The sequence below is a fragment of the Ipomoea nil genome, unplaced genomic scaffold (assembly GCF_001879475.1).
Source record: "Ipomoea nil cultivar Tokyo-kokei standard unplaced genomic scaffold, Asagao_1.1 scaffold1721, whole genome shotgun sequence".
NCBI classification, from domain to species: Eukaryota; Viridiplantae; Streptophyta; class Magnoliopsida; order Solanales; family Convolvulaceae; genus Ipomoea; species Ipomoea nil.
Genome location: NW_017618149.1, coordinates 658,137 through 680,174, shown reverse-complemented (window position 1 = coordinate 680,174; position 22,038 = coordinate 658,137). Strand labels below are relative to the sequence as shown.

Here is a 22,038-nt window from a genome sequence, read left to right as displayed (position 1 = left end):
CACTAAATTAATATATTAATGTGTCTAATTACAATTTTTAAAAATTCAAGATCCTAATTAACTTCTTATACAAAGTTGGAGAATGTATTTGACTCTTTTTCATTTTAAAATCATATAGTTTAAATTTTACATTTTTTGAATTTAACGGATCGAGATGCAATTATTCCATTGAATTGAATCTGAAGTAGTTGTGAATGTTGAGACGTTAAACTCCGGATAGGATGTCCTAATTCAAATTCGAAATTCGAAATTCGAAATTACGAGCGTCCTAAATGGACCCCATACGGGCCCAGCCCAACAAGCCGTTTCCTAATGTTCTTCCCCACTTTATTTTTAATTTTTAATTTTTGTTTGAGAATCACTCACATTTCCCGCCCATTTGCCAACTGGCAGCCCTTAAACTCTGTTAACTGTATACACACTCTCTCTCACCATATATACTCACGCTTTCCTTCCATCGTTCTCATCTGCATACGCAATTCTCTCTCTGAATTTGCAGTTAATTTTCTCTCTCTCTAGAAGTTTCGGAAATCCTCCATGGAAGAGGCCGCCAAAGAACAGACATCTGCTTCCGGTAAAATGTTTTGATTCTTCTTTCGGTCTGCATGTGTGAAATGATGTGATTTTGCATTTGTGCGCGCTTGCTTGTGTGACGAATAGGTTTTTTTGCAGCTAGTGCTAGGCGATCTTCTTCGAGGCTGCTTCGGTATCCGCTGCGATCGGCTGGAAAGATGAAGGAGGAGAAGGCGCCTCTCGCTGATTCCTCTAACTCATCTGCTCCCAGGAGGTTCATCTCTCTCTCACATATGCGCTTGTGATTATCTGTTTCTGTTGTATGTTGGTGTGCGTGTGTTTTTGGTTCTAGATTGTGATGAATCTTATGGAATTTTAATGTTTTAAAGTCAAGTCAGTATATGCAACTCAGTGCAGTTCCTTAGAACGATCACTCTGTCATCATAAAATGGGTTTATCGCTAATTTTTGCACTTTTGGTCTAAAATTTTTCTTCCATTCCCCCTATGTGTGGGTGTTTTCTGCTGAATATGGTTGAATTCTGCTTCCCGTATTGCCTAAAAAATTAATTAAAAAAATGAATATACAGGTGAGTGACAAGAGATGTATGCAATTAGAAATATTTTGTCGGTTCATTTGTTTGACATTTTATTGTAAAGAATTACCTGCTTGGCTCATTTTGATTGAGACTTAATGCTAATAGTGGTCTATAAGGCTCCTACTTGATGTTTTGCACTCAAATTATTTAAATTCAAGTAGACTGTGATTTGAGAGTATTTGTATGCAATTTTGAAGTTATCTAATTAACCAGTCAGAGAATATTTTGCAGTTGTAATGTGCATAATGAGATACTAGATTTGTAGATGATCTAATTTCTCTTCCAATGAATTTAATTAACGAAAGAATCTGTATGATTTCTTCAAAGAAGATGAAAATTTTACAAATACCAGTCAATACTATGTTGCAGTTCTTATGTGCATACTGAGATACTATATTGCTACACGACCTAATTTTTCTTCAAATGAATCTTGTGAATTAAATCTGTACACTTGCTTGTGGACCCTAGTGTGTGCCTGATAATGCATATCTTGTATTCAACTGCAACTAGGGGAAAGCCTGCACCATCTGTGAGCAAGAGTGTTGGTGTCCTCGATCTGAATGGCAAGGACAAACCTGCTAAGCCTCCAAGAAGGATGTCCGTTCCCTCCAAGTCAATTGCTAGTCCTGCTTCACGACAAGTTGGAAACATCACTCCAATTGCTGAGGCTAGATCAAGAAGATCCATTCGTAATGAAGGGAAAAGTGATACCCCACTTTCGGATGTTTCAAAGTCTTTAACCAAAAGGAAATTCAATGTTATATTTTCAGCATCATACTGGCTAAATCAGATCAAGCTTTCTGAATCTTCTGCAAAACACTCTATTTCCCTTGGGTTTTTCAAACTTGGCTTAGAAGCTGGATGTGAGGTATGCCTTGCTTTATGATTTCAGAGCTTTATGGAATTAATACAAAAAACAATGATCTATTTTAGTCCTCAAAGACAATGTTTATGGTTGATAATGTCTTTTCAAACTGAATTAATGCTGCTATGATGGGAATAGATTGATAAGTTGAATAAGTTGTTTATTGGATGTTTTGCTCATGTATCTACATGTGATAATACTAACCATTTCTAGTGTTTGTTCTACAAAAAATTGTGTCAATAGCCTCTTCAGCGTATGAGGGATGAGCTTAAAGCATATACACAACGTCATAACCTCGTGGAACTTGGAGAGCCTCTGAAACAACTGTTTGAAAGCTACAACATTTTACCAGACTTTGAGCAATTGCAAGTGTCTGAGACTTGTTCCCATGTGCCTGAAGAGGGTACACGATCTTCAGATGATGAAATACACAGCTCTTCATCTGTGGCAGACTTTGAGAAAGTGGTGCCTAAACCCCCCACTAAAGAGACTGCTGCAGAAACTGGCCAAGCAAAGGAATCAACTAGGAATACTACAGTGAAGAGTGATACTGCTGCAACAAAGACAAACCGGTCTGAGAAGAAAGTTGCTGCAGTCTCAGGAACTCGTGGTCGCAACACACAAAAGAAGCAACAAAAACCAATTAAGAATAATAATGATAAGGTGAAAAGTCAGGGAAAGAAAAGTGCAAATGAAGGTAATACCTAACATCTTTCCAATTTCCATCCTTTCCAAAATCTGAATCTACGCGTTTGCTAACATTTTGTTACTGATAATCTCATCATAGGGCTTATTGATGCTCCACCTCCAGAGAAGGTGCTAGAAGAGAACAAAGAAAACTCGGTAAACTTTCTGAAATACATACATTGAAGACTTTAATCTATATCTCTATTTCAAGGTTTTAAATTATTGTTGACTCTGTCCAATGTGATGTATTTTAGGATGCTCTCCAAACAGAAGCCCTCAGTTGCACAGATGAGTAGAGAGGCATTAAACCAAGAAACAGTGGAATGTTTGCTTGATGGTTCTGTTTCAGCCTTAGCTGAAGTCAATAGCTTGTGGTTTGGTATTTTTTACTTTGGCCAGACTTGTTTGCTTTGTTACTATTATACACCTGTGCTTTCACAGTATACTAAAATCTGTCGTCTTGTGATGAATTCCCAAAAATTCGTCTAATGGGTTTGTAATTATATATTATATTTGGCTAAATGAATGATTATTCATATGAGAATTGGATGCAAATCATTTGTTTTATTTGAAAATCGGCTTTATCTAGGAAATGGACTACGCAGCCACGCAGATGATTTTACTTGATCTCCCCCGACAATGTTTATGGTTGATAAGGGTTCATTCCGTAAATATGCAATTTTTACACCATGGACTTGGTTCAAAACCATATTTAGTTATGTATTTTCAGTTAATAAGTTATGTACTTACAAATAGATTGAAGATCGTAATATGTTACATATATATAATTTATTAATTACAGATTGAACATATTATGTGTTTTTAATTAAAGATATATATATATTAAATTAACTGTACACATCATGTAAATATAATTTTGGACCTACTATTGGCTATTGTGGATTTTAGTCCATGCTATAGTTTGCCGTAAATATGCATCGGAGAAGGTTGTGTTAAGAAATCATAGAAATTGTAAATAATAAGGAGAAGGAAAATACAGAGAATGGAAAGGGAAAGGCAGATCATCTTATTCCATTTCTTCATCATAGTACAATGATCTATATATATACAATGATACAATGAAGAGATATGATAATAGAGAATAAGAATTAATTTCACTTTTGGTCCCACGACTTTTGAGTTCTTATCACTTTTGGTGCACAACTTTAAATTTTTTCACTTTTGGTGCCTAATTTTGTTATTTTTATCAGTTTTGGTTCTTCCAGCCAAATTGACGGTAAAATATTTCCGGATTTTATATTTTAGGGACAAAATCGTCATCCAATTTAAAGATCTTCAATATTTAAACAAAAGAAAAATCATACTAAGAGGAAAAAAAGAGTTTGCCAATGGTCGAAACTATAAATCCCATAGATCTGTCTGGTTTCTGCCCGTCTTCCCCATTATTCTCATCGATCAAACACCTATAGATATGATTTTAAGTGATTTTGTTTAGATATTGAAGATGCTTCCTTAGGATGACGATTTTACCCCTAAAAATATAAAATCCAACAACATTTCGCTGTCAATTTGGCCGAAAGGACCAAAACTGATAAAAATAACAAAGTTAGGCACCAAAATTAAAAAATTTTAAAGTTGTGCACCAAAAGTGATAGAACATCAAAAGTCGTGGGACCAAAAGTGAAATTAATTCTAGAGAATAATTACATCTGTTACAGACGTTACAAAGCTATTATTAATGTCCACCTAAATCTATTTACAACACTCCCCCTTGGATATTATTTGACAATGATCTTGCCTCATTAAAAACTTGCTAGGAAAATCATGTGGGAAAAACCTAGTCAAGAAAAGAGTACATTCATTAAAAACTTCACTAGAAAAACCACGTGAGAAAAACCTAGTTGAAGAAAAGAGTAAATGATATATGTAAAAACATATATTGTATTGGTCGCCTCATTAAAAACCTTAACTTAAGAAAACCCTGTGGGAAAAAATTAGTTAAGGGAAAAAGAGTACAACCATAAGCCTTTAAGACGCAAACTGCATAATCTTCAGGATTTTGGGGTTTGTCCATTTAAGCACTTATTTTGCAACATTTCCCCATTTACATCATTATATCATACACATGTCTCATTAACAACCACTCTAGAAAAACCCAATGGGAGAAAACTAGTGAGGAAAAGAGTACATGATGTGTTGCAAATAGTGCGCAACTGTTAGTCTTTTATGACTTAATCTTCAGGATTTTACGTCCAATCTTCCGGATTGATTCGAGTAAATGTACTTTCCGTCTCCCTCTGAAGATAACAATCTTAAAGTTCTACATATATTTAGAAAATTTGAGAAAATGGATTGGACAAATCTTCTGGATTGTCAAGAGTAAATATCTAATAATCTTATGGCTTTTCTAGAGCTCACATAACATTCGTGCAACACAAGTGTTATTGTCCTCATTTTGAACATTTAGGGAAATTCATTATATAATAACAAGTTTGGACTTGGCATTGCGGGGATCAAACAAAATAGCCAGTACCAAAGTAGCCTATTAAAACCGTATCATAGTTTCTTACATAAATGTCATGTCTTTGTATCTCGAAGATACCGGAGGATATGTTAATCATTATTCAAGTACTTCATTTGTAGGAGGAGCACTAGATTTTGCTAGCAATTTCATCGCAAATATCATGCATGTTGCGATTATGAAACTTCTGATTCTAAAATGGTGCTCCAACGGTAATGAAGTAAGGGACTTCGAGTCCAAACGGTTCCTTATCTGCTTCAGGAGATTATTAGGCAATCTTTAGTTTGATAAAAACATGACACTTATGCATATAGACATGTGAAAATGCATTTTTTTTAGATGTAGGCTGACTAGTGTATATAAAAAAAAATTATTCAAGAAAAAACTCGATCTTCAAGTCGAGATAATACTTATAGCTTTCACAAGCTTTTTATTTCAAAAATCTCAGGTCTTTAAGCATGAACTGACATCATCCATCTCTTTATATATTTCATTGATGTTTACACTATCAATCTTGACTGAGATAATAAGTCCATTATCAATTCTTTATTGAGCACATAATGATACATATTATTCCTTCTATATGAGGATAATAACCCCATTTGCAACTCTTTAAAAAATAAATAACGGCACATAATAATACTTAAATAAATCCTCATTTCGAGAATTATGAATCCATTAGGGATTTTTCAAGATAAATTTAACTGCATATCTAAATTTATTATTCTGTCAATTGTATTATGTAGCGGAATTTAATGCCATTTACCGTGGGAGAGTATATTTGATTAAAATCAATTAAGGGTCTCTGCGTGAACCCATAGGCTACAAACTCGCTTCATCACCTCATTAGCCTTATTTCTCTTTCATGCACACACCCATTTGTAACCTTCAGGGTTAACGCTCAAATGGTGTATTGTTATAAAGAGAATTATCCATTTTAGCGAGTCAAGCTATGCCTTAATTGCTCCTTTATACATTAAATAGTCATGGCACTTCCGGTGCCTAACTCTGAATCCAGATTATCATATAACGGAGCAATTTGTAATGGCAATTGTGTTGTCGACAACTATAACCTTTTTATAAATGTCTCCCATTTTTGTAAAAGTAATGGCAATTTCTAAAACAACCAGATTCTAAGTATTTCCCAAAGATATTTTGATATGGTCATTCCGCATCCCTAGTATTGTGTTTGTTTGGTGCACCTGTAAATTGACTAGGGTTTCTCGTCATCTGGATGAGCATCTTCAGGACTAAATTATTCAATGCTTCAAGAGTGACAATGTTTCTATACTAGATCTAGTATAATGATTCTTATTTCTTACACCGATGGATCTACTATACTTCTGGTATCAAGGAGTACCGATATATTCATTTGGTCTAGGTTGGGGAAGGTACATGAGACCTAGTAACTCTTTTATGATCAGTATGATCAATAAATGTATTTGGCAGATTATTTAATATCGCAAATATATCATTTTCTGAATTTCCAGTTCAGTCTAACTAGTACATGGATTTAAATAATAAAGATATTTTCATTTTATGAAATTTCTTGGCATTCTATTAAATTTGAACTCTTATCTCCCCCTAATGCCGAGAAACGATCTTCATTAATTAAGTATGCAGTCAGCGTACCTAAGGATATGTATTGGTCTCCTATCATGTGCTCTTGATATTAATTAATCAAGAGACAGAGGCTTCTTTGGTAGCCTTTTTAGAGGTACGTTGTGGTGGTCATATATTGAAATAGACTGCGCACTATAAATATAGGGAAATGTTTATTTTGAAACCATGTACTAGGTGTAACAATTCTTGAGGGATTGGTTCGTGATATGCTGTGAGTTAGATTTGGATTTAAAACAAAAGTATATCCCAAAACAGATAATTCAATAATTTCTCCTGCACACATGCTCTATAAAGTACTCATGTGGATAAGAAATTGTAAATAACAAGGAAAAGGAAAATACAGAGAATGGAGAGGGAAAGACATATCATCTTATTCCATCTCTTCATCATAGTACAATGATCTATATATACAAGATACAATGAAGAGATATAATAATAGAGAATAATTACATCCGTTACAGATGTTACAAAGCTATTATTAATGTCCACCATAAATCTATTTACAACAGGTTGTACATTTTTATGCATTTCGCAAAAATTAGACAAAATTGTGTAAAAAGGTAACTGGGTTAGTTTCTTAGAGAACAGAAACTTTTGTTTTTCTTTGTTTTGAAAACAAAACAGAAACCTTAATTATATACAAATATGAAATATGTATATGCATCGTATATACGGCGTAATTTAAACTTAAGGAAAAAAAAAAAACCTTTTTCTCCTCTCTTCCCCACAGTCTTGAACTATGTCTCTCCTTTCTCTCTCCAATCTTTCGCCATTTTTTTATAGGCATAGTTGGGCAATTATACCATAGACATACTAACAAATTATAGAATTTTATAACACAAAACATAAAAAATTACAATAGAAGACACAAAAATTACAAACAAGACACATAATCATATATACATGTTATATATTTATTTATTTTTCAAATCTAATTTAAATACATAATTTGTGTTTATAGACACAAAATTTCACAACACAAAATATCAAAATTCATAATATTTTGTTATTTGTTACTAATTTGTAGGTACATAATTCATACTCTTAAAAGCACAGAATTTTATAATACATAACACAAAAATTTATATCATAAGACATACACATGCACCAGAGTCCACAGTGCACTATAAATCCTGGTCCATAGTATAAGGATTGACATAGTTGTTTGACCGATTGTCATAGGTTGGCGGCAGGTGCCAAGTAGAATTATTAAAGTGGACCGGCTCACCCCATTAGGTCCTACCCTACTATGGTTTGCCTATGGATTAGAGCTCGTGGGCAAATTTTACTATGGACCATGGTCCATGTAGTAGCATTGATCATAAAGTCAAACGACGTCGTATTAGAATCAATATGATTTGACCATCAACTTGACTCAAGACGGTCTTGGAATTCACCATCTTGCAATTAAGGAATCGACTAATAACAAATTTCTTTGCCCCAACGTTTCCAAAGATGACCCCCTATATTTCTTTCTTTTTTTTTTTTTTTGAAAAATTCATAATTCACGGCTAGAGTCTCATGTCTTCTTCAATTGCAATTTGTGCCTCCGTAGTAGTGGCACTACACATATAAATCTAGGACCAAAAAAGAAATTGACATTCAGAACTGAATAGACTGAAATGTTCACCTATTTAACGCCATTTAAATAGGTTTGTTGATAGAAGACAAAAAATGATCATGTCACAATAATATTAGGACCAATAAAGAATATTTTCAAAAAAGGAATAAAAAGTAAAATGTCACCTATAAATTCCAAAAACAAAATTTTATTATTATTATTATTATTATTATTATTATTATTATTATTATTATTATTAAATTAAATTAAATTATTAATGAATATAAATACCAACATATCCCTACACTACTACTACTAATAATAACAACAACAACAACAACAACAACAATAATAATAATAATAATTATTATTATTATTATTATTATTATTATTTATAAATAATTTTCCCTTTAACTTTTTTTTTCCCATAGAATTACTTTTAAAGAGTTTTTCACTCTAATGGTAAAGTGCAGTGGCAACAATAGAGGACCGCATTCTCCTTCAAAACATTGCCTGGTCCATAGCCAGAGAGAGAGAGAGAGAGAGAAAGAGAGAGAGAAAGAGAGAGAGAGAGGGGGGAGAGTCGAGGTATCATGACGAGAGGAGTTGGGCACTTGGGCAAAACAGAAGAGTTGAGCTGAGAAGAGAGGTTATTGCCTATTTTATCAACTAGGGAGGGTTAGAGTAAATAGGCAATCCAGAACCAAATCCCAAATTTTCATTTGGAGAATTGTGGAAAATGAATACAATTTTCCCCTCTAAACATGCCCAAATGCCTAATAACAAACAATTAAAAGCTAACTACTATGTAATATGATGACACTTCTAATGCTTGAAACAGGAACCACATTCTCAATGTTCTTGATATAGAAAATTTTACTTTACAGAAGCCTGGCAACACAATGCAGCAAATCTTACCTAGTATCTTGACTGCTATAATAAGGTAAAAACAAATGTGTTCAATTAAGAAAGGCAGGAAGAAGATTTTCCAATTCAGAAAATGTTGCATAAAGAGCTCTAAGCCCTTGAGATAGATGCCAGATGGCTACATTTCAGTGGGTATCAGTCTGCAGTCCAGCTTTGTTCAACAATCTCTCGTACTTTGCGGTTGTATTCACGCTTGTTCTCACTGAATAAACGAGCAGCTTCAGAATTTGCAGGAGAATTTGGATTTGGATCACATAACAGCGACTGCAGCATAAAACAAGTGGGATTAGTAAATAACTAAATACTCATGAAGGGTACACACTACACACTAATTGCAAGCCAAACAATAAACTCCTGCCTGTGAATATTATTAATCATCTCTGCACTAACCATGGAAAATCTCCCTCTCTCCAGCACACATGCATGTGTATGGACATGACAGAAAAAGGGGGTGGAGAGCTGGGGGGGGGGCAGGGGGGAAGAGAGAGAGGACATATACACTAGTATGCTCCTTCACTCCCTCTACTGTGCATATACATGCTTTAGTGTACCCTTCCTCCATTGTAAGTACATACTGGGGTGTTTGATAAATGGTTGTTAACTAATAGCTGTTAGCTGATTGAGTTAGTGTGTTTGACTAGTTGATAGAATTAGGGGTGTGTTTGGTTCGCACATGAGATTCGGAATCAGAATGGGAATCAAATAATTGGTAATAGTAATGGCTTTTGGTCAAAGTATTTTGCATGTTTGGTAGTAAGGTGGAATTGGAATGATTACCAATGCTGTTGTTTGGTTATGTATGATCCAATAATGGGAATAAAAGTTTTAAAAATACAAAAACAAAAAATCAAGACAATTTATTCTAATATAAAGATATCCAAAGCACCAATATGAACCGGAAAAAAAAAAATTCTAAAATCACTAATCCATACTTAAAAATCAAATTACCAATTAGGAGGAGAATAATGGAATGAGTTTTCTAATTAAGGTGATAATCAAATCTCATAATAGTGTTCTAGAAACCTGTCAACCAAACAATAACAATGACTTTGATTCCAATTCCGGATAGCTAAACCCATGAACCAAACACATCTTAGCTGATTGTAGAAAAGTGTTTGGTAAATTAGCTGTTAGCTGATTACACACAAAATAACTATTTCAAAAAGCTGATCGAAAAAGCTACTTTGAGCAGCTTTTTGAATTTTAGCATTTTAGTCTTTTAGAGCAATAAATTGTTACAAAAAACTAATTAATCAAACACCCACATTGATTGTTTAACTATGTCAAACAGCTAATAGTGGTCAAATAAGCCAAAATTGGCTGATAGGCTAACTATTTTACCAAACAAGGCCACTCTCTTTTGTACTTGCAGATTGATTGTTTGAAACCTCCTCTTCCTTTCACTCACCCTAGTAAATTCATGATTGTTGGTGCCCAAAACACTATTCCAAAAAGAACAATTTCTAAGATGGCCAGTTGTAATGGTATTACGATGAAACAATGATTACAAAATTTATGCAGAAATAATTTTTACCTACTTCTACTGTAAGATCAAAACATCTATGGAATTTGTAGTAAGGTATAAAATGAACTTGTAGAACTCAGAATTTGAAAATGGAAATTACTGAAGTCTCTTGATGATTTGACCACCAGGAAAAGAAACAGGTTTCAATATTTAATTTAAAGAAGCAACCAGAACTTGTACTATACTACATACCATATTTTTTTTGGTGAGGTATACTACATACCATATTAGTAAAGGAGAAAACAGAGTCAAGTTGCAAACAATGATTTGGCTATTAGCAGGTACCTGTATAGATGTGAGTATAGCTGCAACATCATATATAGGACTCCACTGATTCTGAAGAATGTCCAAGCATATGCTTCCATCAGCATAGACTAACAAAAGAAAAATTGAATACAAATGTATAAAACCTCATTTGCCATTTTTAACTTAATAAAGTCATTGAAGAAATACAAAATCCCAATTCCAACATACTATTTGGATGAAACATGCGAGAAACGAACCGCACTGTTGGTGGCTTGTTTGGGTAGTCTTCAGTGAATATAAGTGTCAACTTAAACGTCCCTGAACTCAAAGGGTATTTCAAAAATTAAAGTTACACATTTATATACCACAGATAAATACAAGCACCAATATAGAAAGAACTGCTTCAGAATAGAAATCACATAGCAGAGTGACATTTTCTATTTCCATTAGGGCAAACCATGAGAAACTATCCAGTTACTATTCAAAGTTTTTGCACCACAGTTGAGGGAAGAAAAGTTTGAAAATTTTAGCTTCAGGGGGTGAGTGCATCCACTGAAAAATTCAATAAATGTGATATCTATATAGCACAAAAGAATTCAAAATCAATGTCCAACACAGAAGTCATCAAAACAAGTTTTCTCGAAGTTCTCAAGAGTCAGCATCAATTTAGCTGAATGACAAGGTCAATCTATCACTATAGATATAAACTTTTGAATGAAAAACAAATATTCCTGCAAACCAGTACACCCTTGCATATAAGGACAGTGAAAATGGGCTGATATGATTATATGAATGCAATTTTTGGAGAGATTTCTATGCTACAATAATTTAGGGTGTTTGGTGTGTTTTGCCGTAACAAAAGATCCCCAACATCTACCACATTATTATTGATTGATAATAATGAAGATGAATTTCATAAGAATTCCATCAAAAGAACTGAATTAGTTGTGAATGTTGATACATTACAAGTAACTATAGAGAACCAAAGGAGCTCCCTTGTTATGCAGTAGGGGCGAGAAGGATATTGCAATTAGATTGATTCAGCAAAATGATTGAAATGCTCTTTTCATGGAGACACTCACATCCCAAGTTGGTATCATAGTACCATGTAGCTGAAAGACAGATATAATCACACAATCATCATAAAACAAGAGACTAATTAGCACACATTCAAATTCAGATGAGGGGAGGCTTCACAATATAGGGCCATGGCATACTGCAGGCCTCACAGAGGACTTCGAAATCACCCACCACAAGGGACTGTTGGTAGCAAGAATTGGTCTTACCAACTCAACCAACCCTCATTGGCACATTAAATAATAAAATGACACTAAATCCATATATATGCAGAATATGTCTAAGCAAAAAACTCATCGTGTAATTTCATCAGTTAATTTTAGGTTTTCAAAGGCAAGAACAACTCACCTCCATCCCAAGGGGTATCATCAGGACTGCAATCCAAACAAAACAAAAATGAAAGAACAATTTATCTAACTCCATACCACACAAATAACCAAAAGAATGCAGCACTAGACACATTTTTTATGCATTTCCATACCACCACTCACCCAAATATAACAGCATTCCAAAGCATAATATTGTTATCTTGAGGTGCACCACTTATTCCCGCAGGAGGGTCCTGTTGCAACCTCTTGAAATCCCTCATAAGCCTCTTCCTAGCTGGAGTAGACATTGTAACCACCTGCATATCCCCAAAATTAATGTATTATTCAGAATTATTGGTTTCAATAACTTAATCTGCCCCCGTTTGCAGCTAAAAATCTGAAATTCCATCAAAATGTATAACACCTCCAACCCCTCCCGAAATTCAGTAATATACTCCAGGGACTGAGCTCAATTTCTTGCGATAATCAAGAACTCCTCCGGTAACTTCCACAGAATAAAACCACTACCTAGCGGGGGATTGAGGTACTAATTTTGGCAACAAAAATTCATTTCCAATTGAACAAAAAGGGAGCAGTAAATAATGTAAATTCTAAGCTCAGATAGATGTATTATTTTTCAGCTAATTGATTTTACAAATCTTGCTCGCTTACAGAAGCGAAATTCCGGAGGGTTCTTACTCAGTTCTCAAGATCCACTATCAATCATCAATGGAAATGAAAATGAAAATTAGAAATCTCTATGGAGAGGGAGAGGGAGGGAGAGAGAGAGAGAGCGCAAAAAAAAAAAAAAAAAAAAAAAAAAAAAAAAAAAACTATGAGATTCAAAGACAAACGTTAAAACACTATATGTTTATGTGATATGATACGATGATCTGGGTAAACGTTTCACCTGTGAGGAGGCAACAATCGCGAGGCGCTCGCTAGGGTTTCTGGTGCGTGAGAAGAACAGAGAGAGAGAGAGATGAATGAAAAGTAGATATGGACTGAGCAGCCGTCACCAATGGCCCACCGTCCACTCGCACAATTCAGCGATGGATTCTTGCATATCTAACTTATTTATTTATTAATTTCCTTTTACGGAGTATTTATTAGTGCTCTAATCAAAGATACATGGAAAATTCCAGAGGGCGTGTTCAGTGAACAAACCAATTTTTACGGAAAGTTAGAAAGCAACAAATGATGATATTTTTACTCATAAATAATATGTTAAAATATCATCTCGCACTATGAACTATTACACATTATTCATGTTACATATTAATTTTTCGTTTTTGAAAAAATTATATCTTTAGTTTCTGACTTATACTTAAGTTCCAGCTCAGTCATTGAGTTATGGCTGTATCCATTTTTAGTCCCTCAGTTATGAACAAAGTGACGCATTTGGTCCCCGACCGTTAAAACTGACGGAAAAAGTTAAAAAATATTTAAAATTTGAGAGGTAAAGTAGGAAATTCACATTTTATTCTTCTTATATAAAAACCACTTTCACAATATTAATTTTCATTTCTTAGCCTCTTATTCCAAGATTGTTCAATTCTAAAAGCATTTCAATAATTTAGTTTGACTTGTTAGGAACATGGCTCTCGTATAACAAACTTAAAAGTTAAAACTTAGCACAAACAAAGAAATACTGGATCATTTTCTTCAGACGTGTGAAACACACTATCCTATCAATTTTCAATTTTTAATTTTCTTTATTGAGCAACATTGGAAACCATAACTTTTGAGATACAAAATTATGTCAAATTTCTCAGGTTGCTTTTATGAGAAATTCACCAACGGAATAACTTGAGATTTTTAATATGTAAAATTTTTTCATATGCAACAGTCAAAAATCGTTTTTAGAATTTTCATAACTGAATCTTAGGTTCCCCATTCATTACTCTAGTTTTTAAGAAGACAGGGGAGGTGATGGATATATATATATATATATATATATATATATATATATATATATATATATATATATATATATAATTTTCATATATGGTCAGGATATACGATTCTTGATTAAGTTACTTGCAGAGCTTACGAAATCATTTTACGTACTAAAAATCTCAAGTTACTCCCTTGGTGAATTTGTCATAAAAATGACTGAGAAATTTGATATCTTCTTGTATTTCAAAAGTTATGGTTTGATTACCATTATGTTTAGTAAGGGAAATCATAAACTTTTATGATGGTGTGTTTTACATGCTTGAAGACAATGATCAAGTGTTCTCTTGTTTGTAGTGAGTCACATGTTCCTTATACGAGACTCATGTTACTAACAAGTCATACGAAAATTATTGAATTACTTTTGAATTGAAGAACCTTGAAATAGAATGCTAGGAAGTTGAAAATAATGTTGCAAAAGTGGTTTCTATATAAGAAAGTGAATAAAATGTGAATTTCCTAATTTACCCCTAAAATTTTAAATATTTTTTAATTTTTCTTGTTAGTTTTAACGGTCAGAGACTAAATGTGCCACTTCGCTCATAACTGAGGGACTAAAAATGGATACGGTCATAACTCAGGGACTGGATACGGTCATAACTCAGGGACTGAATCGTATGTAACTACTATTATAACTCAGGGACCAAACTCGCCATTTTCCCTTCCTCTTTCATATAATATATTTCAATTTACTTACCATTATTTTTTTCATATAGAACTTTTCACCAATTTTCCAGTTACCATGACATGACACCAATTATTAGTTGATGTGAATATTATTTGTTATTGGCCTGTTTAATAAATATAATTACTAATGGCAGCAATTGATATGTTTTCTTTAAACAAAAAAAAAATGTTTTATGTTTTTCATAAAAGAATTAAAAAAGTCGACCAACAATAATCCCCAATCGCCATACGCAACTCTAATCCATAATAGCCATACGCAATCCTAATCCCCATTGCCAATGGTCTGAAATTCGACGAAGAAGAAAACCTACTGGAATACGACGAACAAGAATACGAGGAAGTGATGAGTACGTGACTGAGAAATCAAGGAAGAGACGACGAGGTCGAGAACCAGAAATCATAAGGTATGTAGACCAAATTATAGTTTTTGTGGTATTTGGTGGGATTGTGTTACATTTAATGTTTTTATATTGTGGTGTTTAGTGGGATTGTGGCGTGGTAGGGTTTATGATATTGATGTAGTGTGGTCCTGTTGTGAATAATATATGGTTATCACACTGCTGGAAATTATGGAATTTTCGACCACTTGAAAGTGATCTTAAATCAAATTGAAAGCTAAAAGTGATCGGAAATAGCAATAAAGATTTTTTCGGATACCAAAAGTGGTCGGAACAAGGATTTCGACTTGATTTAAGATCACTTTCAGATGGTCGGAAATTCCATAATTTCCAATAGTGTCATGTTGATGTAGTGTGGTCCTGCGGATATTATATGTGTATGATTTTGATGTACTGGGGTCCTGTTATTTTTTTGGAAACAGTAGTGCGTCTTGACCTGGACTTTATATGTTATCCCCATTTAGTTAAGTAAATAGCAGACCAAAGATATGGGAAAAGAGCATCACTTACTTATAAGTTGACATTTGAACCATTTCAATCTTTAAGGCTATTAGATAATGATGCTAGTAGTCTACACTTAGCTCAGCTTGCTCATCAAAATAAAAAAAAAAATACAGAAATTTATGTTGAACATGGGGTAGATGAGCCTCAAGTGTTTGGTTTAAGTTTATTTGGGCCTGATGGGGGTGAAGTTCTAGCTGAGGATGAGTTTGAGGCTGAATTAGGGGTTGAGCATGGGAGTGAATTAGAAAGTTGGATATAAGGTATGAGAGTCGGTTCAAGAGGCATAGAGATTATGCTCAAAAGTGTCTTAATTCAAATTCAAGTTCTACTGTAAAGATTAAAACTTCAAGAACATTTCTTACTTCACCCTTAGTATATGAGAGGATTTATGTATGTTGTAATGCTATGAAGAATTTGATTCTTAGAGGGCTGTAAGAAGTTTATTGGACTTGATAGATGCTTCTTGAAGGGCAAATTGAAGGGTGAAATCCTCATAGTTATGAGTAGAGATGAGAATAATCAAATGTACCCAATTGTTTGGGCTGTAGTTGAGATTGAAAATAGCTCTTCATAGAGATAATTCTTAGAGCTTTTAAATGTAGACATAGAAATTTGGGAAACCAGCGATTGGACATTAATGAGTGATAAGTAAAAGGTAAATCCCATTTCATTTTGTTAATTAGTTTGTATATAATTAAATTCATTTTGCAATGGTAGGGGTTATCTAATGTCATTCAAGATCTATTCCCTGGTGTTAACATAGAAACTGTGTTAGGCATGCACATGCCAATTGGAGTAAGAGACATTGGGAGAAGGTTCTTAAGAGTCATTTCTAGCATATTGCAAAGACCCCAAATAAAGCACAACTTGCAAAAAGTGTAAAGGCTTTAGGAAGCTAGATGTTGTTGCATGCCATGATCTTCACAAGTACCATATGCAATGCTGGTGCAAAGCTTTCTTCAAAGAAAATGTGAAGTATGACATGGTAGATAACAACTTGAGTGGGGCATTCAATAAGACATTGTTGAATGCAAGGGCAAAGAATATAATTCCAATGCTTGAGGATATACGAGTATCTGCGATGAAGAGGATTGCAAAGACATGTGCTGAAAAATAGAGAGGGAATTATAACTCATTCGTGATGAACATACTTGAGAATGCAGGTTGGGAAGTGTCATTCAATGGGGTTGAAGGCTATGACATTAAAAAGGGGAGATTTCAATTCAAAGTCAATTTACACTTGAGAACATGTTCTTGTAGACTTTGGCAGTTAACTTGTATCCCATGTCCTCATAGCATTTGTGTCATATTTCACAAAGGACATCAACATGAAGAGTACATCCATGAATGGTATAGTAAGGAGCTTGATTGCGGTAATTTGGGGCAAACAAATAATACCCGGAGTATTCGGGTTGTCGAACCACAGGGAGATGGGGTACTAATCACTAGGTACTAGGTTACTCATATGAAACTAGTCTGAACGAAACTTTAAGGTTGGGTAATTGTAGAAAATAACAAACAGAATAAAATAAATAACAAGGTTTTGTAGACAATAGAGCAAAGCAGGATTCTTGGGATCACAATGTTTAATCACCTAGTGCCAATTAACGTTTGTAATATTTAGTTTGGAATTAAGGTTTGTATGGGAATGCAAAGTGGAATCGAATTATTCCCGTAATCTCTATTCCTAGTGAATTTCCACTCTCGTGGCTTAAACACCCAATAAGATTGAAGATCAACATTCAATTATTCCCAATTACTACCATCTCCTGATTGGCAACAATCTAGAATAAGATTCCCCCAATAGTTCCCCTTTCCCAAGGTCCAACCATTAGGTGCAATCGTGTGTGCCCTAATTTATGCTCCAATTCCTATTGGTGACACAAACATGACTATGAAGCTAGTAATTTAGGCCTTTAATTACGTACCAATAACAACAGGTTAAAACAAGATTGCAACACAAATCATAAAACCAAACATAAATATATTAAGAAATTAACGAACTGGGCACATAGGTTCATAAACAAATTCACCCAAAAATCCTTAAAGAATTTAGCTAAGCATGGCTAAATTATACATAGCAAATATAAATAAAGAATTACAAATCATCAAAAGAGTACAAGAATTGACCAAGCGATTCTCCCAAATCTCTTTGGCTTCCTCCTTGCTTCTAGAGACAACTTGAGGCTTTTGATTTGTCTCTTTCTTGTCTACAAAGAACTCTAAAAATCTCTCTAATCTCCGTAAGGTTGAGGAAGGTGGGATTTTATAGTGGATACAAAGCTAGGGCGAAATTGTAATTCCTTTATTTAGATTAGGAAATTGCCACAACTTGCTTTATTGTAATCAGTGCCCCACAATTTGATTAAAGCTTGAATTGAATTTGGAAGTCAACGCCATGTTTTGGATTTAGGAAATTAGTTGCCGCCTTTCTCCTTTGTAGCGCCTTAACTTGTCGCGTCTCACTCGTCATTCTCGACGCATCGAGCCTCTTTGGCTCAGTTTTGTGATGCTACTGGAAATTTTCGACGCGTCCAAAATTGCTCCAAACTCATTCTTGAACTCCCCTTGCTCATATCTTTGACCTAAAATGGTTCAAAAACACTAACAAACACCGTAAAGCATTCAAAACGAGTGTAAAATCATATCCTAATGAGAATAGCAAGAAAAACATGTATTAAATAAGCAAAATTAAGGAACTTAATTACCGAGATGATTCAAAATAACTATAAAAACAAGCACATATGTGATAACATCACCCCCTCACACTTAAGCATTTGCTTGTCCTCAAGCAAAACCTAGGAATAAAATCACAAGTCAAAACATACAAATTACTCATGCTCTCTCTTGCACAACCTTTCAAACCACCAACCAACCTGCTATAAAACAACAAGCTTCAAGAATCAAATTAGTTTGGCCCATAAGAGACCCATTTTCAAGCCAATAACCAAGCACCAAGAATTTAAAGTATGTGAGGATCAAGTGTGCACAAGTACTTAGTTGAGATTATGCAAGACACGGTTCATGAATGAGATCCCATAAGCTTGCCTTTCATACTCCCCTAGATCAAATCTAAGAATTCATGCTATAGGAATTTATTTAGCTTGTAATGGGGCTACGGGTGATGGCTAACAAAGAAGTGGTATGAAAAAATTAATCAAAAAGAGAGAATGTCACAATTTATCTAAACTTTTCAAAATTTGGAAGAGATGGGATAATCAAAATTTCAAGGAGCAAATTTCTTTTAAGAACTTAGCAACTCTTTGGTAAAGTGGGGATCCAAACTCAAAAACTTTCAAACTTTCTCTTTTATTTTTTTTTACGATTCTTTTCTTTGGATTTCTTTTGGATAAAGCAAGATAATTTTAGTCCAATCTTTCAATTCCCTCACACTTGGACATTTGTAATATCAGCTGCTTTTTGGCACAACTCCATAAAACTCTTCTTACAAAAATAATAAAGATAAAAGTTTCATTCTCTCAAAGGGTGGAAGGGAAATATTTGGCCAAGGGCTAAGGGTTATAATAATGGGGTAAATCAAAGAAAAATAATCACGAAGGGAGGATAAGTGCTTAGCACTTATTTAAACAAGCAAAAGGCACAATGGGGACACGAAGGATAAATATATATATATATATATATATATATATATATATATATATATATATATATATATATATATATATATATATATAGGGACAGGTTTAAAGGCTATGACTAAACAAAAATGGCCTGAATCACTTCAAAACATGCAAAACTTAGACATCACTTGGAGAGTAATGAGGCAAGTTCTAGCAAAACACCCATGACCGGAATCTCACATAAGCCTTCACTAGCAATGCATAACACACAAAATCAAGAATTAATCAAATTATTAAGTGGTTAACAAAGCTATTGGCAAGGGAATAGATTAATTATGTGTTACACCTCAAATCATCCATCACAAATTGAGATGCAGCAAGCACCACTAAAACCAACCACAAACCAACAAGAGAGAGTAATTGTAACTGCATGCTAAAACAAGTACCTTATTCACCAAAAATAGCATATGAGTCATTCAAGCAAAAGCAAAAGTTTTAAAAATTTTAAAAATATCCCCAAATTAATAACTCTTCCCCCTCACACTTAAAGATTTGCATCGTCCCTGATGCAAAATAAAAGAAAAGGAGAACAAGGGAAAAGAGAAAACTAAAAGCAATACAATAATCACGAATCTAGAAAGCAATAAAACTAAACTAGAAAGCAATAAAAGATAACATGGGGTGCATCCCATGAAGCGCTAAGTTTAACGTCGTTAGCTCGACCTAACCTGGTTATGGAGTGCTCATCCCGGTTGATCCGCGAGTTTGATCTCATCACCCCATAAACTCTTCAAATGCATATACTCATCATGTGTCACCTTGAAAGTAGGGTCAAGGTTCAAAATTGACTTGCAATCGATGACCTTTGACTCATTAAGAACATTAAATTCCACTTTTTCCTCCCCAAAGTCAAAGATCATGGAGCCTTTTCTTGCATCAATTATTGCTCCAGTAGTGGCCAAGAAAGGTCTCCCCAAAATGAGTGGGACGCCTGGATTCATTGGGACATCTATCACAACAAAATCACAAGGCACAAAATACTTGTCCACACGAACTGGGACATCTTCAAGAATTCCAATAGGCTTTGTGATGGATCGATCCGCCATTTCCAAGGTGAATTGGATTGGTTTTGGTTCTCCCAACCCTAACCCTTTGCAAAGATTGAGAGGCATAACACTCACACTGGCTCCTAAATCACAAAGGGATCCCTTTAAAGGTCGGCTTCCAATCGCACAAGGAATTGTGAACTTCCCCGGATCTCTATGCTTAGGTATATTCCTCCCAATTACTGGGGTCAAAGCTCGATACTCTTGTGCCACAGCAACCATCTCTCGTTCCCCATATTTCTTTTTCTTAGATAGAATCTCTCTCAAAAATTTTCCATAAGAGGGAACTTGTGAAAGCAAATCAAGTAAGGGAACTGAAACTTTCAAACCCTCAACAACCTCCAAAAACTTTTTCCACCTACTTTCTTTTGTTGTTTCAAATTTTTGAGGAAAAGGCAATGGGGGTACATACCTTCTCACGGGCTTCTCTACTTCCTTTTGAACTGGTGGATTGTTTTGCACAACAATTGGCTCATCTTCTATACCATCAAGTATCTCTTCAATCTTCTCCCCAACTATCTTTTTAGGAATTGATGCTTTGGTTGGAAGAGGTGGCTCTTCAAGTACTTTGCCACTCCTTGTCACAATAGCATTTACATATTCCTTTGGATTCTTAGTCGTAACTAGCAACTTCCCTGTGACTTTAGTACTTGATGTAGAAGGTTGATTTGCTAACTGCTTTTCAAACATATTTTGGCGAGCATTCATCTGATCCATCCTCTCTGTAAGCTCTAGCTGACCTTTAACCAATTTTTCCAACAATACTTCCATATTCGACGGGACTGGTACTTCCACATTAGGCTTAGTTTGATATCTTTGGTTTTGCCTGAACTGTTGCGGAGGACCCCCTCTAAAATTTTGCTGTCCTGAAATCCTGGTGGGTGACTTTTACTATTCAAGTGTTGGGGATTAGCTGCCCCAGCTGGATTACTCCAAGAAAAACCAGGATGATTCCTTGGTGCATTTGGATTGTAGGTCCCTTGAGGTTGGAATGCTGGTTGTATACTACCGTATCCTATCACATCAACTTGTTCCATTGTGGCTTGAGAATCAACACTGAGGCACACCTCTGAATTGTGCTCTCCTCCACAAAGCTCACACATCATTATAGGTCTTGGAGGAGTATAAGATGTAGAAGCATTACCTGGAGTTTGATTCTTGATAGCAATTTGAGCCAACTGTTGAACTAAAGTGGCCACATTATCAAACTTAGCTGATAGAGCTGATATTTGATCAACATCATTTGCACCTCCCACCAATTTTTGGAAAGATCTCTCTGAGTACCAAGTTGTTCCATTCATTGCAACCTTTTCCAATAGTTCTTCGGCTTGATCTAGCTCCAGAACTGTGAATGATCCCCCCCGATGAAGCATCAACTAGGATTTTTGAATTATC

General features: G+C 34.6%; 2 protein-coding genes across 4 annotated transcripts; one reads left to right on the top strand and one right to left on the bottom strand.

The window, feature by feature from the left end:
• The first annotated feature begins 435 nt into the window (after positions 1–435).
• LOC109191897 lies at positions 436–3,220 on the top strand. Of its 2 annotated transcripts, none has more exons than XM_019342574.1 (6): positions 436–572; positions 668–787; positions 1,621–1,978; positions 2,219–2,672; positions 2,763–2,818; positions 2,917–3,220. In XM_019342574.1, exons 1-6 carry the CDS (start codon positions 538–540, stop codon positions 2,956–2,958), a joined length of 1,065 nt encoding a protein of 354 aa, XP_019198119.1. In that variant the 5' UTR covers positions 436–537; the 3' UTR covers positions 2,959–3,220. The 2 variants fall into 2 exon arrangements, with proteins under 2 accessions (XP_019198119.1, XP_019198120.1); XM_019342575.1 differs by having other exon boundaries at positions 437–574; positions 673–787.
• Positions 3,221–9,157: 5,937 nt separating this feature from the next.
• LOC109191898 (ubiquitin-conjugating enzyme E2 2-like) lies at positions 9,158–13,485 on the bottom strand. Of its 2 annotated transcripts, none has more exons than XM_019342577.1 (6): positions 13,322–13,485; positions 12,595–12,728; positions 12,452–12,477; positions 11,255–11,344; positions 11,066–11,154; positions 9,158–9,519 (listed from the first exon to the last, which is right to left on the bottom strand). In XM_019342577.1, exons 2-6 carry the CDS (start codon positions 12,717–12,719, stop codon positions 9,391–9,393), a joined length of 459 nt encoding a protein of 152 aa, XP_019198122.1. In that variant the 5' UTR covers positions 12,720–12,728; positions 13,322–13,485; the 3' UTR covers positions 9,158–9,390. The 2 variants fall into 2 exon arrangements, with proteins under 2 accessions (XP_019198122.1, XP_019198123.1); XM_019342578.1 differs by lacking the exon at positions 9,158–9,519 and adding an exon at positions 10,945–10,972 and having other exon boundaries at positions 11,004–11,154; positions 13,322–13,458.
• Between the last annotated feature and the right edge of the window lie 8,553 nt (positions 13,486–22,038).